Here is a 12,427-nt window from a genome sequence, read left to right on the forward strand (position 1 = left end):
ACTTACGGAGGTCCGGGATACCAAGGCCCCCTGCCTCCGGGGCAAGCGTGGAGAGGACCCTCTCCATCCGCGGCTTGCGGCCCTGCCAGACAAAGCGGGAGATGTCAGCCTGCGTTTGTCGTATCCAGCCCACCGGGGGCTGGAGAGGCAGGGCACGAAAAAGATACAGTATCTGGGGCAACACCGTCATCTTAACCGCCGCGATTCGTCCCAGCCAGGACAGTAGGCCCTTGCTCCAGCGGCCAAGCTCCTCCTTGATCTTCCTGCTGAGGGAGGTGTAATTGGCCGCAACCATCTCCGGTAATGTGGGCGCCAGCAGAATCCCCAGGTATGGCACCGTGGACGAGGACCACTGCATGGGGAAGAGTCGCTGAAGGTCCCTCCTGGTATCCGCAGCCAGGGACACATCTAACGCCACCGACTTGCTCATATTCATTTTGAAGCCGGCCACATGTGCAAAGGTGTCCAGCTCCTGGATGCAAGCAGGTAACGACCTCCTAGGGTCGTCCAGGGTCAACAGGACATCGTCCGCATAGAGGCTAACCGTGTGGACATACTGGCCCATCTTGACCCCAATAGCATCCGGGTTGTTGCGAATCCTCTGAGCAAACGGCTCCATGTAGAGGGCAAAAAGAAGCGGCGAGAGGGGGCAGCCCTGCCTCGTGCCGCGTTCGATAGCAAAGCCACTGGAGCACCCCATTTCACCGGAAGATCAGGCGGAAGGTATGTCCCCAAGAGTATGGCGTCTCGTGTTCGCGCAGAAAGTCAGTGGCAATCCTGAAGGACCTGCGTTTCTGCAGCGTGATGGCGGATAGGTCCTGATAAAGCGCTACAGGCCGCTCCCGGAAAGTCAGGGGTTGCTTCCTGCGGGCCTCAGTCATGATGCGTTCCTTCAGCGGGAAGTCGCGCAGGAAAGCCAAAATGTCCGGTGGGGTCGCCGATGACTGGCGCTGTCGGCCAACCCTGTGTGCCCTATCAATGCGAATAGGGAAGTCCGCAGCTTCCCCCAGGATCTCCCGGAACAGGTCTTGCAGATAGCCCACCAAGTCGGTCCCTTCGTCCGTGGACGGCACACCACGCACTCGGATGTTATTCCTCCGTGACCTGTTCTCAAGGTCCTCAGAGTGGGCCTGGAGCTCAACTCACTGCTCCCGGAGGCGGAGAACGTCCTGTTGAAGATGGACTATCTCTTCGTCCCGGCGCTGGGCCGCCGTCTCCACCGTCTCAACTCGCTCGCCGAGGCCCTCCACTTCCCTACGCACTTCACGGACCTCACTGGCCACTTCCCGTTTCAGCATCTGGAAGTCCTCTTTGAGGGAGCTAAACAGTTCTTCCATAAAGGACCTCGTGACCGGTGGCTCCCCCCCAGTCGCATCCGCCGAGGCCCGGGAAGACCCCGGCGACGGCTGTGTTCTGTCCCGCAGTTGCTGGGCCCTGCCAAGCATGTCCGGCAGGGTGCGGTCCCCCTTCCTCGAACCGCCTCTTCCAGTCATCGCAATCGCTGCAATCGATGAGTGGGCACAGGTCCAGCCGCCTCAGGAATGCCCAGCCGCTGGCAAGCGCTCGATGTGGGGATCTCCCTGCAAGCAGAGTCGCTGCGTCACAAGCGACAAAATGGCGGTTCAGTCCGGGCACCGCCAGCCGCGGGCGCCCAGCCGAGACGGCAATTGAGAGCTATAGTAGGGGGCCCCCCATCAGCACGTCCCACAGAGAGTTAGCCCGGCAGCGGTGGCGGGCACAGACATCCGCCAGCAAAGGGCTCCGGTGGAGGCCAACAACACCGATCTCTCGGGGACAAAATGTCGGCAGGGCAGAACGGCCAAGCCCGGCGACACCACCGGGGCCCTTTAGAAACACAGCAATCTGAGAAGTTCCACAGCCAATTTCACGCTGTCACACAAAAGGGCCCAAATGGTCCGACCCCAGCATTAAATCCGCTGTACTTCGCCCACGGGACCGGGGCCCACACAGTGCGGGGTGTCGCCGACACAAGTCTGGGCGCCAAAGCACACGTCCAAAGTCCTGCGTGCCGCCGGGTCCCAGCCCGCAAGGCTCCTTTATCCTCCGTCGAGTGACGGGTCAGGCTCCCTCCAGATCGCCAGCTTTCACTCCGATTCGCTCCGCCTCCCAGGCTCTCCGTCGCTCCTCGATCTTTGATCGAACTTTTGAGGTACTTTCCCCGAGGCGATTAGGGCCAAAGCGACATCAACGTGCGCGCCAGGTGCTCCGCCACACTCCTCTCACACGCTGAGCATCAGCGGGGGTAGAAAAGCGTAAGAAAAGGGCTCGAGCTTAGTCGGGCCGGAGGAGCTGCGGGAGGAAGCGTCCGCTCACCCCGCCATCTTGGCCACGCCCCTAGTCCTCTTTTTTTAATGGAATAGTAATTAGTAATACATTATTATATGACCATCCTTATAATTTAAATGAAACTGCTTGGTAGGTGGTTCTGTAGGGTATTGGTGCTCCTGGGCAATACAAAGGTAAGTATACTCTAGTACTGGGTGAGGATTGCAGTGCGTAAGGGTAGGGAGAGCCACCCTCCTCCCCAATGAGTGGATATCCTCTGGTAAAACAGAACAACAGTCCCCTGCACGGGCTAACAGTAAATCAATTATATCAATAACAGTGTGAGAAAAGCTTGAGTCTTTGCTGGAACATGTACTTCAGTTTATTCACAACAGCCTTAGCCAACATATGTTTCGTCGCGCTTACGGTTGTGCGCAACAACTTCTTCAGGGCTATACTCAATACTTGAAGATTCTTAAGTCGGATTGTATTTCCTTCCCAAATGGGATTCAGTAGGGTCCAATGTTAAACACACAGTTAAGACTACACGTATCTTTTGTCCAGAAATAATCCCTCCTATTTACAGTATATGTATCCTGGATGTGATTGTATGACTTAACAACTACTGCCTAAACCACGACTTCTGGAACAACGAAGGCTAAACCACGACAATTACTTAACCACTACATTTTAAACCACTACTCCCTAAACCACGAAAAAGTAAGATTTAATGACACTTTGTCAATGTATGCCTTTTTTTTCTAAAATATTAGTTAATTTCTGTTTACAAAAACGAGCACTGATCATATTCTTTTCGTGATTCTAAAGCAATTTACAATTTTTTAAATCAATGCAACACTGCCATCTCCTGGCATAAACCGGTAATTTAAATGTAAACTATTTTCTTCAACAACCTTTGCTATATTTGATACGTAATTATTACGAATTTATTCATCACGTTATAATTCGAACTATATATATTTTTTTAATTGTATATGTGGGGGGAGTCCCCCCACACCCTCCCCCCCCCTCTACCCATTTATACGTTTTCCTAAATGTTCCTATGTGCAACGTGTTCTAAAAGTCGTGGTTCCATCCTTCATTGATCCTTCGTTCGTGGATGCTTCCTTCGTGGTTCAGCCCTCTTCGTTGTTCACTCTTCGTTGTTCCGGTAAGTCGTTGTTCATACATCGTGGTTAAGGATGTTTCCCGGGTCCAATGTTAAACACACAGTTAAGACTACACATATCTTGTGTCCAGAAATAATCCCTCCTATTTATAGTATATGTATCCTGGATGTGTTCCCAATGAGGAGTTCCTTAAACGATGATTTAGTGGTAGAGTAAGTTTATTCAGGCATGAATAAATAAAATCTGTGGTGCATTGCACCCTCTTGATGCAGCTTGTGTTAAAGAAAATAACCGGCAGCCATATCCTTGCCGGTATTAATACAAGACCTTTGCCTCTGTGATGAACTGAGCTCCTTCCGGCGTGTAGGCTGGAGACCTGGATTTTAGGACTAATAATTGGATGTGTAACTGTAACCTAGGACCGGTTTTTGCTTTTTGGGGGTTTGAACAAGAATTAACTGGGTAACTGTTTCACACAGTGTATGAGAGTCTGCTAAGATATCGATTGGTAGGATAATTCTGAATCGTTCTCATGTTTTTCTGTTGTTCCTACAGGCCCAGGTAGCTTTTCTTCAAGGGGAAAGGAAGGGGCAAGAAAATCTCAAAACTGATCTTGTCCGCAGGATAAAAATGTTGGAATATGCATTGAAGCAAGAGAGGTGAGAATTGCATCTTATGAAATACTTGGTTTGAAATTCAGTGCATTGTACCAGTGCTTTCTCTTCCCATGTAAAAGTAGCTTGTCTTCCTTGCGTTGACAGTCACTCCTCTTGTCCAAGCTGTGCTTCCCTACTTTCTAGTCCCTGCCATGATGATGTCGGTTTGCAGTGTCTGCTTTCTCATCTGTCCTGTTGCAGCTCTTTAATTGCTCTTCTTCCTCCTGTGTTGAGGGATCTACTTAACTGCACTTATTTTCTTTATGGTGATGGGTCAGTGTGTTTCATGCAGTCTCTTCTTTTGCAGTGGAACCTCTAATTGCTCCACTTATATGTGTATCATTGACTTTTCGACTATGTTCTTTATTTTTTTATCAATGTAAGGTCTAAATAAATATACTTCTAGTTTGCAGTTTTGAATTATGTTTCTTTTACTGTGAAAATGTATATTATCCTAGTTTTCCACCATGATGCGTGTGATGCACTATTTTGCAATATTTAATTTAGTGGTCTATGCTTTGAAACATGTTGTGATGCATTGCTTGCATCAGTCATCTAATGCCAGTGCATCACCTCTATCCTATGAATGCCTGGTAACTGCAGTGATCTTGTTACCCTTTTCTTTTTTTTGAACCATCTTTATTGAGTTTTATTATATCACCATTGATCTTGTTTCCTTTGATGTGATACCTGCACCCAGTTACATCTCTTGTTTTTCACCTTCCAGGACAAAATATCACAAGCTGAAATTCGGAAATGATCCAATGCCAGGGGAAAAGAAGGCTGACCCTATGGAGACAGGTATTGTGCAAAACATGCAGAACTGAGTGCAGGAATTGTGTACATCTGCTGGTGAGGCATATTCCAGCACACCTGGGAAAGTAGAAGGAGGCCTCTGTTTCTGCTTGTGGATTGTAAAAAGGGGGTTATTATGAGCCCCTGCATTAGAGGCTGAGTTTTACTGTCCTCAGTATACTCCATAACTTGCAGTCATGCCACTGGCAGTGCATTTCTTTCTAATTAAAGATATCTCAGCTAATGTTTTTTTTTGGCCCTACAAGCACATATTCTCTCCACAGAATCTTACATCTACAGACAATGCAGTCATCGTTTTTAACATTTAAAATGTTATTTTTTTACATCAGCCAACTGTTTAATTAAATGAAAATGCAAGTATTATCACAGTTTCTTTTGGTTCTTATTCTCTGTATTTTCTGTCTGGATTAGCAGCTCTCAACGGGCCAGCAGAACCCATCACTTTGGAAAATAACCAGCTGGTCTGGAAGGAAGGACGGCAACTTTTGCGCCAGTGAGTATTCATGGGAGCAGAGAATAACTCATCAAACCTTCAGTGTGGTGCTGCGCTTTGAAATGTGTTGTCTCGTATAATGTGGTGAATGTGGGTGAAGAGAGAGTTGCCAAATGAATTCGAAAATTGTTTAGCAGCCACTTTCTAAAAACATCACTCGTGTTTTGTCATCCCCTTCTCTCCCTTGGTCTTTATTTTCTCTCTTGTGATTATGGGCTCCTCTTGCCTTCAGATCCTGATGTCTTTCTAATTTTTTCCTGATCCTTGACACTCATCTGTACATTTCCCAGGAGTTCCTACATCTCACTACTGCATTCTCACATATTACCCCTAGAAATCATCTTGTATCTAGTTAGGTCCTCTTCTCTTTATCCCTCTGATACCTTGTCTCCCCTGTTCTTTATCGTTCTAACTGAGAGGGTTTCTTCTCTCCTTATAGCTATGACTATAGCCTCTTCTCCCGAAACCTGTGATCCCTCTGGACCTCTTCCATCCTCTAAGCTTTGACTGATAATGGCTGACTTCTATGGTTTGTCGTCTTTTAGTAATGGCTCCCTAGGGGTTCCTTTTTTTTTCTTCACGGTGGGCCCCGTGACTACCTTATGTACCTGTTTTGTCTAAACCTGGCCAATTTCTCAGTTTTATTTCTCGTACCATTCTACAGATTTAATTCCAAAACAGTAAGCATATTATAAAACAACGGGCACGCCTGTTTGTGATGTTGTGATATCCCTTTTATTTTAGAGCCTTCAGGGATGGCTCCCTTTTCATATTACTATAGCTTTTGAGAGGGCAATCACTTTCTAGGTCAGAAAGATGTACTGTTTTTTATTTTATTTAACCAGTTATTTCTTCAATATTGGATCTTTTATATATTAACATGCTTGAATCATCACGTCCCGTCATCAGGCTGGGAATCACAGGTACAGTAGCATAGCAGTATATAGTGTAACAATATACAGCATACTGTGTAAAAGAGGCCATAGACCTGAAACAACATAGTATCTTTAGTAGCACATGCACCCCATTTGAAAGAACACAAACTTCAGCCAGTGAGGTGGAAACCTAAGCTCTCCTACTCTCCCTAGAGGCTGCCATAGCTTAGATTTCTACTGCGTTCATGTTGTATGTGATGGAGTTCCCTTGCAGAACTCTGTTCTGACCCTTCAGGGAACCTTGAAATTTTTACTATTTTGGGCTGCCCTGGGTTTGAACCAGACCTCTCTTCAGCTCTGTGGTACTGTGAGTTTTTCTTTTACAGAAACTTACTATATTTTCTGGACCAGGGAAATCATTTGGTCTGACAACAAACTGTCATAATGGCTGACAGGGAGAAGAAGTCTTTATTTAAGCCATGTTCATCTTTTGGTAATGAGAAGGTTAACACAGGTGACCTGCATGCTCAGTGTTGCCTTTATCCAGTTCATAAGGCATCCAAGTTTTTTATTAGTAAGACTTTACAACTAAAACACTCTAGGGCAAAGAAAGGAGTTTGGAATTATTTTTTATGGATAAAGCAAATTTTCCTCCTTCTAAAGGACATCCCTCCTCTTTAGGGGAGGATTCCATGAAAAGTGCCCCTCCAACCACTTCCACGAAGGCAGTGCAGTTTCCTGAGCATGAATTATTTGGTACAACATTTACAGCCACCCCCTCTGGCAATTTGCAGGATAAGCATACCTGTAGCACTGTTGAGGGCATCAACTTAAAAGACTTATCTTCAGATGGAACATCGTCAACAGTGACATCAGCAACATCGTCGACGGTGAGAACTTCGTCAGCAACGACCATACCGTCAGCGACAAATTAACTGTCTCTGCCACTCTGTCAAGAGTAAACAAGCAGAGAGTTTTTTTCTCATCATTAAAGTTTTCAAATTTACGTCCTGCTGAACTGCCAAGAATAAGACCAAGAAGAGGAGGCTAGTGATTATGCCTCGATGATGGCTTACAGGCCAGTACAATCTGATGTAAAATATGTACCAGATTCTGGAGAAGAAATGGTCAATGATGAGTCCTACAACCAGATGTGGTTCAAGTGCTGATGGCTTTTTTTTATCAACAGACAATGGATAATTTCAATATGTTGTTACCACAGCAAATTTCAAATAATCCTAAAATGGCATGACCTGCTACACCCATTTTGACGCTACCTCCTTTAATAGTTTCGCCTCCTTGGCAAACATTGCTACTACCTCCTCCTCCACCGCCAAGGGTATCACCTTCCAGAATAGTTGACAGAAGGGACATGGATGATGTTAACTTTAATAGTTCTGTATGTTCTGATCTGGATGAGGAGGAGGGTGAACTTCCACAAGACGATGGAGGACAATTTGATGTGGATGGGAATTCATTGTCCCAAGCATATCCACAGGATTCTACAGATGACATTTCTAAATTTCATGCATTAATAGAGCTTCCAAGAAATTAAATCTACCAATGATGTATGTAGATCATCCTTGTTTTCTTTATGGCTGTAAAGAACAACATGAGAAGTCTGTTAAGTCTATATCCATTCATTATTATGTCTGATCGGAAGGTTTGAAATTAATGAAGAGACCAGCTACAGTTTCTGCAGCGATAACTCATCTGGAGAAAAAAATATTAGGATGCAGATTCATGGCTCAACTAGATCAAAAAAATTCAGAGGAGGATTCAATCAATATGGAGATCAGGGACGTTAATATTATCATCAAGGATAGCCTGGATACGATCAATCTGAATCAAAGGCAGTCTTATGGGAGGTCTTCAGGGAGGAAGGGAGGCTCCTCCCGAATGTGCAACAATGACAATCAGAAGAGAGCTCCCGGCTTGTACCCCTTTTCCATCTTACTCAGAAGTTTGGAAAGGGGGGGGGTATTACTTTTTGCTCCCGCATGGAAGATCATAACAGACAAATAAGTGATGCAAATAGTACAAGTCGGTCATATTTTGGAGTTCATCCAGAGACCCCCAGTTTACCCACCAGAAAAAGATCATCATCTTTTTTTTTTAATTGCTTCAAATGGAAATAATCATGCTTGTCTTCAAAGGAGCCATAAAAATTGTACCCAAATTGCAAAGAAACTGAAGATTTTATTCCAGATTCTGCCTAATCAATAAGAAGACTGATCATTGGAGACCAGTACGGGATCCTAGACAGCTGAACAAGATTTTAAAGAAAGACATTTTGGATGATTACTTTACAAGAAGTCCTCCGGATTATGCTGGAAGGTGTTTTTTTGACCTCCCTGGACCTTCAAAATGCATACTTCCAAATACCTATTCATCAGAAAAACGGAAAGTACCTTCGATTCTCAGTAGCGGGGCAGCACTACCAGTTCAAGGCTCTCCCTTTTTCCTCAAATCAACACCTTGAGTATTTACCAAAATGTCTTGTCCCAGTGGTCGCTTTTCTCAGGCGAGTAAGTCCCTGTGTGTTCCCATACATGGCTGACTCGCTCATAAAAGTGCAATTTATTTAGGTCTCGCTGAGCCAGCGCATGCGCTGCGCTGCAAGACCTTTAGTGTGTGGGCTTTTTAAAGTCCTACCACACGCTTTTGGCTGGAATAGAGCGTGCGGTTAGGCGCGCAATGACAAGCAGAGGCGCCATATGGCTTTCCTCTCTCGTCATGGTACGCGCACACCACTAGCCAGCCTGCGTGTGGCAGCTGCACGTCTTGCTCGCAATCACTTTCGCTGGCACCATTTGCTTGTTTTCTGTGCATTCTGGCCCTTTTATTTCATTGCAAATTCAAAACTACAACTACAGTAATACTAATATATTTCAGATGGCATTTTGCATTTCTGGAATGAAATGGTGAAGCAAGAGCACAGTTGCAGTTTTTTTCTCTCAATTTTTTTAATTTGTCGAGACGCGGTTACTCAATTATTTTTTTCTCTTATCATGGTTATGAAAGGCACAAAGTAGACATATTGCGTGTCACAGCTTTACTTCTGCAACTCACACCCGCAGACAGTGGTGTCTCTCGGGTAAGAGCCTGCACTCTTCTGCGGCTCTCACACGTATAAGCCTCTCTGTTGCGCTTCCACTTCAGCTGTCTTCACCATCTAGTCTAGGCGGTCTGTTTTGGGGGTCCCTGTGCGGGGGAACAGTGGTGCGATGTTGAATTTTACTTTCCCTATCTAAAATTTTTCCGTTTGAAAGTTTAAATAAATGTTACACTGTAGTAATACCTTTGCGTTTTCCATGGCTGTCTTCAGAATGAGTCTATTTATTCGGGGTCGAGGACAGAACACGCTTGCTTCACGTACTCTGCTTCAAGCTCCGGCTGTGAGAGAAATGGCGGCGGGGCTACTACGTGGCTCTGTGGCTTTCGAGGCGCCGTGAGGGCAACGGCAGAAACCCACATCCCCCAGGTGCCCCAGCAACTACTGGTGCACCGGTGACGACACAGCCAGCGCCCGGAGACGCCATTTAAAAGCAGAGTGCCTCCAGCCCCACGGGACGCGCGCGGGCGACGCCGGGCTAAGTCCGGGCAAAGGGCCGTCAGAGTACGACGAAAGAGGACGGGCCGAGCCACCCTCCGAACGCCTACAATTGGGTACGCGAAAACATCAGGTTCACTCCGAGTAGGGGGGAAAGAAGGCTAAGGTCCCCAGGAAATCTGAATCCATCATTTCTTACTAGTCTTCTGCCGTTGGGGCCCTTACCAAAGAAATTGCTAACGCAGAGCTGGAACTCTTTTTTGGTCCCACCCTTATTGGTTTGCGAGGAGATTGACAATGTGACCGAGTCAGTGTCCAATGTTTCCTTGGAACCAGCTGTGGTTGGGGCTAATCCTTCCAGTATGACTGACTCCATTAATACTCTGCTGGAGGGTGTTGAGCAGTTAGAACCTAGCGTACACCTTACCCGGGGCGCTGGAAAGGTTGTTAAGAAAAGTAGCAAACGGGCTAAAAAGCAAGAGTCCTTAGCGAATACCAATAGCCTTACACTGAACAATCTGGGCGAGTTGCTGGAAGCTCGATTTATTTCACGTCTTGAGCCTTTGTTAGCTGATATAGCCAAAGACATTGTGGATACTTGGAATACATGTGTTGCTGGACTTATGAAAAAATGTGCCAATATTGACTTATTTATTAACGAGTACAAATCCCAAAAATCTTTGGATAAGTCTGTTACCCATTCTAGCCATGGTCTGGCTGAGGTTATTGGTGCATCTCATGGGCCTGTGTCATCAATTAGCTCAAATGTCAGTGCTGCTACTATGGTAGGAGGGGGGAGTTTGGGTTCATTGGGCTCATTAAGTTCGGGTAGGCGTAACCATCCGGTTAGCCTGCCAGGCAGTGCGCTTTGTGTGCCCAGTGCTCCCGCTACCCAGGCAAAGGGATGTGCTGTTAACCTGGATCTCCCCCCAGAAGCTGCACCTTTAGTGGCAGTTTTTTTGGGGGTCCCTCTGCTTAGGGTCGGCGAGGAGGAATCCACTGGTGTGCTGATGAGGGTGGCCAGAACCTGGTGTTGGAACTACAGTAGTGGAGGTTTGGATATCTCCTCAAGTGTCATCATGGCCAGAAGGGTGGGTTGGATCGGGCAAAGCCCAAAGACCAGTGAGGGCGATTGTGTTATAGTTAACTTTAATAGTCCCTATTTGGCAGACAGATTGTTCTGGGGCGGATCTGAGATAGCCCAAGTAGGGACTAGACCAGTTCCCTTGGGATATTTTTATCCACCACCAGACCCACCTCTTGGGGCTAACAATATGTATAATGTTAAGTCCGTATGGCACAAGGCTCTCCTACCCTGTAAACCACAGCTCAATCGCTCATACCAACTGTGGGGGGCCAAAGACTAAGAGTAAGAGAAGGGCCAACTATTACAGGCTCTCAACCACCTGCAAACTGTACCGGAATTCAGGCACCCGGTTTGGCTTTAAATAATCGCTTTAGCCCACTGACAGATTTAGACGCTAACGATTGACAGGTAGCGCCAGTGCAGCCCACTCTTCCAAGTCCCCCCAACACTGAGGGAGTGTCTGGATGTAAAATTATTAGCTGGAATGTTGCTGGCACTAGAGCTAAGAGGTCTGACCCAGTGTCGTTGGATTTCGTAACCAAACGCGACATAATTGCTTTGCAAGAATCCTTGGACCCCTCATGTAGCTTTAGCCTGGATGGTTATACTAGTTTTGTAGTTCCGGCAATTGTGGGTACAGCGGGGAGAGCAAAGGGAGGATTAATTTCCTTTTTCTTTAAATCTTGTTGGGTCTTTTAAGTCAATGGAATCTGGCTCGTGCAACATACTAATAGTGGAATGGTCGATTTCAATCTCTCAAAAGATTCTTTTAATTAATTTTTATAATTCCAGAGAGCGCAAACATGGTAACCAACATCTGGTAGCCCTGGAAAAGTTTATGCTTGACTATAGTCTTAATCAAAACACCGCAATCGAGTTCATCCTTATGGGTGATTTTAATATACACCCCTGTGGTGAGGAGTGTTATGCGGGGGTACACGAGGGGCCGCTTGGCTCTGCAGTCTCTCACTTTGATCATACAGGCAAGGGGAGGCACTTGAAGAATTCTTGGCCAGCTGTAATATTTTTGAATCAAGTCTTAGAGATGGAGGCGAGGGTTGCCACTTATAAGGGCACTTATCCTGGCACAGTTATTGATTACATTTTTATTTCTACCGGGGTTCTATATAGGTTAGGGGCCTATAAGGTCATACCTTCAATATTTAGCGACCACAACCCCATGTTCCTTGTTTCGACTTAGGAGTTGTAAAGGTTATCAAGAAATGTTCCTATCAGGATGGGCTATCAATAGCCTCCAAAGACCAAGGAAAGAGGATAAAATGGTCTAAGGTGGTCCCTGAAACTTTTCTTGAGGATCTACTCATCAAGGCCGATGGGCACATGGCCATCTGCCATGATAGCAATTCAACAAGACCAGAGATTATTAGCGCCTTTGAAGCCATATGCACACAGATTTCGAAGGACTTGACTACCACAAAAACCATGAGATGCAATCCCCAACCAAGATGGTTCGACAGCAGTTGTTCCAGAGCTCCTGGGGCTTTGCTTAGAGCACTAAAAGCTAGTCCAA

General features: G+C 46.2%; 1 protein-coding gene across 2 annotated transcripts in view; it reads left to right on the plus strand.

Moving 5' to 3' along the window:
• The window catches only part of STRN4 (striatin 4), a 336,971-nt gene that overhangs the window by 54,544 nt on the left and 270,000 nt on the right, over nucleotides 1-12,427 (plus strand). Inside the window, exons 2-4 of one of the 2 annotated variants that reach the window (XM_086938400.1) lie at nucleotides 3,972-4,075; nucleotides 4,800-4,873; nucleotides 5,300-5,381. In XM_086938400.1, the coding sequence (XP_086794526.1) occupies nucleotides 3,972-4,075; nucleotides 4,800-4,873; nucleotides 5,300-5,381 (260 nt within the window). The remainder of the gene's footprint in view (nucleotides 1-3,971; nucleotides 4,076-4,799; nucleotides 4,874-5,299; nucleotides 5,382-12,427) is intronic. The other variant, XM_086938401.1, reaches the window with a different exon arrangement.

Source organism: Lissotriton vulgaris, chromosome 9, assembly GCF_964263255.1.
Source record: "Lissotriton vulgaris chromosome 9, aLisVul1.2, whole genome shotgun sequence".
In the NCBI taxonomy this organism is placed as follows: Eukaryota; Metazoa; Chordata; class Amphibia; order Caudata; family Salamandridae; genus Lissotriton; species Lissotriton vulgaris.